At 43.1% G+C, this 4,089-nt stretch overlaps 1 protein-coding gene across 1 annotated transcript; it reads right to left on the reverse strand.

Moving 5' to 3' along the window:
- Positions 1-313: 313 nt before the first annotated feature.
- LOC148699622 (uncharacterized) lies at positions 314-1,369 on the reverse strand. The gene has a single exon (XM_088713817.2). It carries the CDS (start codon positions 1,367-1,369, stop codon positions 314-316), a length of 1,056 nt encoding a protein of 351 aa, XP_088569943.2.
- Between the last annotated feature and the right edge of the window lie 2,720 nt (positions 1,370-4,089).

A 4,089-nucleotide genomic window follows, 5' to 3' on the forward strand; every position in this document is an offset into this window, starting at 1 on the left:
AAACATCTGGATATTCCCTCACAACAGGAATATCATCCAGTCCTGATTCTTTTTGTGTGTCCACAACATAGGCTAGATAGGCCTGACACCCCTTTCCTAGTGCCTTCCTTGCACTCATAGCAGAAATAATATGCAAAGAGGGCTTCATGGTGGGTAAATCACCTTGGTAGAAGAATTTCAGTTCATCAGGTATCTGGAACACTACCGTTTTGCCATAGCAGTCGATATGAGCATGATACTCGGACAGCTAGTTCATCCCGAGAATCACAGCAAAGTCATGTATATCTAATTGTATCAAGTCTGCTATCAATTCTCAATCTCCTATCTGAATTATGCAGTTCTTAAAAACAGAATCAACCACTACTGTTTTCTTAAGAGGAGTAGCAACATATAGTGGCTCATCTAGCTTATCAGGTATGCGATTCAAAGAGGCAGAAAACTTGGAGGATATAAAGGAATGAGTAGAGCCAGAATCAAACAATGCATAAGCACCTACAGTATTAATGGGAATCATACCTGCCACCACTTCGTCGCTGGCACTAGCATCCTGCTGTGTTAGTGCGAAAACCCGTGCACCACCCTTCTGTCTTTGATCAGCAGGTCTGGCAGGTCCAGAGTCATTCTCCTTTCTATTCGGACAGTCGCATGCCATGTGCCCCGGCTGCCCACAAATGAAGCAGGCTCCTGCTTTCTTTAGACAAGGTCCAGCATGAAATTTATCACAGTAGTAACAAGCTTCAAATCTCTTCTTATTTGAAGGGCCTTCATAGTCTCTTGGCTGTTTAATCTGATTCCCTGATATCCTAGGCTTCTTCTGGCCACCTCTTTCTCTTTCTGATCTAATCAGTTCAGCTACAACCTTCAGAGCCCTGTCCAGTACATCCCTGTAACTATTAAAAATTAGAACTGACAACCGGGATCGAATCCCGTATCTCAAGCCTTGCTCAAATCTGTTGGCCCTGCTTTGATCATCCTCCATAAGTCGAGGACAGAACCGGCCTAATTCATTGAACTTGTTGGCATATTCCAACACCATCATGTTCTCTGACTGCCTCAAAGATAGGAACTCATTCTCCTTTGATAGCCTCACTGACTTAGGAAAGTACTGATCATAGAATATATCCTTGAATTCATCCCAAGTCAGTTGTTCATCATCACCCTCGAATGTAGCTTTCATGGCCGTCCACCAAAACTTGGCATTTCCTTTAAGCATGGGTATCGCCAGTCTGATCTTGACATCTTCGGAAAATTGTAGTGCATCAAACATTTCTTCTATTTTCCGAATCCAAGTCTCGGCAGCTAAATAATTAGCTCCACCATCAAACATAGGAGGATTCAGCCTCCGGAACCTCTCATAGCAAGAGTCCATACGTTATGCAGGTTGGATAGTGGCTTGCACCTGCTGTTGTATCTGTTGTTGTATCAGTTGTTGCATCTGCTGTTGCTGCTGAAAGAGCTGAGTCATCACCTGACATACTCCAGCAAAATCTGTTTGGGTGGCGGTCGTGATAGGAGCTGGCTCAACTGGTTGGCTAGTAGTTCTTCGAGAGGGTGCTCTTGTCCCTCTCCTTCTAGCTGCAATATTCCTCAAAACTTGTTCCTCTCTGTTCCTCATTTTTACCTATTAGAAAGCCAACGTTTATTAGTTTCCATAATTGAGCAACAGTAGGATTATAAAAAAAATCTATCTACTTTTGTTTAACTAGTTAGACCCAACTAAATGAGACGTAACCATCTATTACTAGACTCTAAGTGTGCCCATTACCAAGCTCTAACTTCTATCCCTGATCAAACCTATTGCTCTGATACCACTCAATGTCACGCCCCGGATCCGGACATGATTTTTTTTTAAATTTATATTATGCACCCCAAATTCGGTTTATGACATGGTCGTGCTATTGTAGGTTGCTGCCCACAATAACACGCAGCCCATGATAACAATTTTATTTCATAAAATAAAACCAAATCCGATCAAATCTATTGACTAATCATAAAGAAGCAAATACCGAGCATCTAAATCAAATACTTGAGTTTGCAATATTACAACCCAAACTTATTAACATAGATACTTCTAAGAGTCCCTGTAACTATGCTTCAACTCCAATTTTCATTCACTCTTTTCCGCTCCTAATCGCCTTAATTATCTGAAATAAATAAAAAAAAATAACAGGAGGGGTATGAGCTTGCTACTCAGTAAGTAACCATGTACTACCTTATTTGATCAAGCATAATTTTTCTCATGCCAATGCATCATTTGAAGAACTTATCAGAAAGTAAAGCATTTCATAGATAAATTATTCAAAACAAGTTATAAAGCAAATTATGCTCCAACCATGTAAGTTCATAAACATGACAATGCAAGTCATATAAAAATGCTGCCATTCATCCATACTTTATAAATCTTACTCTCAGACGGATGTGCTGCTATGGTCACTATAATCCCGTGACAGGGTTCATATTCGTAGTCGACGAGTTTTATAACTTATTCTTATTCGTTACCAACTTTAACCCGTTGGCAGAGGGCCATATTCGTTGGATGCTAGCTCCAGGGGGTCGACTGACCTCTATTTCTAGATGTGGGCATAGCTATCTGAGAGTTCATAAATCATTCTTTCTTTTTCATAATTATACTTTCATACATAGGTTGAAAAATGACAAATGGCATCGTAATGTATAAAATTCATGATTATGCCACAAATCTCATTTTCATGCAATTTATCATAACCATAATTTATACTCAATTATTCATGAAGGATGCATTTTAGTCAAACTCATGAATCACATGCAATCATATGCTTGATCCTACTTTTAAGAAAATACGTCATACCAAATATATTTTTCATTATTTTATTCTTACAATCAAACAGTAATTTTAAATTAATAAGATCAGTGCCAGGGTTACTTACCTTGATTCGCTCACGAATCTCTAGCACCAGATAATAATTTCACTGTACCTGTCATCATCATAGAGGACAGATTATCATTTTCTATTTTACTTTATTTGTTTATTGTTATTTCATTTCATTTAAATACATCTATTACCTTAATTCTCTATTTATTTTAATTATATATTTATTATTATTATTATTATTTATTATTATTATATTTTTTGTTTCTTTCTTAATCTCTCCTTCCCTCTTTCTTCTCCCGTAAGGGGAGATCGGGCTCGAGAGGACCGAGCAGCAGCCGACGACACCCCCCTCGGCCGACTGGCGGCACCCGCGGTGCTTACGGCCGGGCCTGCGACACCCGCGGTTGCGGTCGTGGCCGCAGTCGCAGTCCGTAGCTGCGGCCATGGCCGACTCGCAGCCTGCGGCCGGCATTCCCCGGCCTCTGGCGCCGCAGTCGCAGGCCGTGCCTGCGGCCCGCGGCCGATGTCCCCTAACCTCCGGCGCCGCAGTCGCAGGCCGCGCCTGCAGCCGGCGCCCACGGTGAGTCCCCTCCCCCTTTTTTTTTCTTTCTTTCTTCTTTCTTTCTTTCTTTCTTCTTCTGTTCACCCAGAGAAAGAGGCGAGAGTCGCCCCCTTTGTCCTACCAGAAGGGAGAAGGGGAAGGGCTCCGACCCGACTGCAGCCCCCACCAATGGCTGGCGGTGGCTACGGCCGGAGCCGGACGGTACCTGTGGCCGAGAGCTGACAATGCTGACGATCATAGGTACACCTTTTTCTTCTCTTCTTCTTTTCTTTTATTTCATTATCATAAGGTAGAAAGGACACAGGGTTAGGGTTTACCTTGCTACGAAGAGAAGCTGCGGTTACTCCCTCCGGCGGCACTGATACGAGCTCCAAACCCTAGCAGCGGAGGAGGGAAAGGGTTAGAGACAGAGTAGGGTGGAGAAGGAGAAGTGCTTGGTGGATCTCAGATGCAGGTCAATGGGGGATTTTAGAGAGAAAATTTTCAAATTACCGCCGCGATTTCAGCGGCGGTTGTGCGGGTTCATCGGCCATTCAAATGGCCGCCGCGGATCTCGCCCCCGTTACGCTCGAGAAGGTGCAGCCAAGGATACCGGCCTCTCCTTCGGCTTGGGCCTCACATTATTCCTTTGGAAGGTTGTTTGGGGTAGGCTACCAACGAGACTTCTACTGTGCAG

Source organism: Phoenix dactylifera, chromosome 17 (assembly GCF_051530095.1).
Source record: "Phoenix dactylifera cultivar Ajwa chromosome 17, Ajwa_hap1_PhDact_Kaust_v1.1, whole genome shotgun sequence".
In the NCBI taxonomy this organism is placed as follows: domain Eukaryota; kingdom Viridiplantae; phylum Streptophyta; class Magnoliopsida; order Arecales; family Arecaceae; genus Phoenix; species Phoenix dactylifera.

What these genes read in the sequence shown, in the direction of transcription:
- LOC148699622 (XM_088713817.2), bottom strand. Translation starts at nt 1,369, where the DNA reads ATGGACTCTTGCTATGAGAGGTTCCGGAGGCTGAATCCTCCTATGTTT.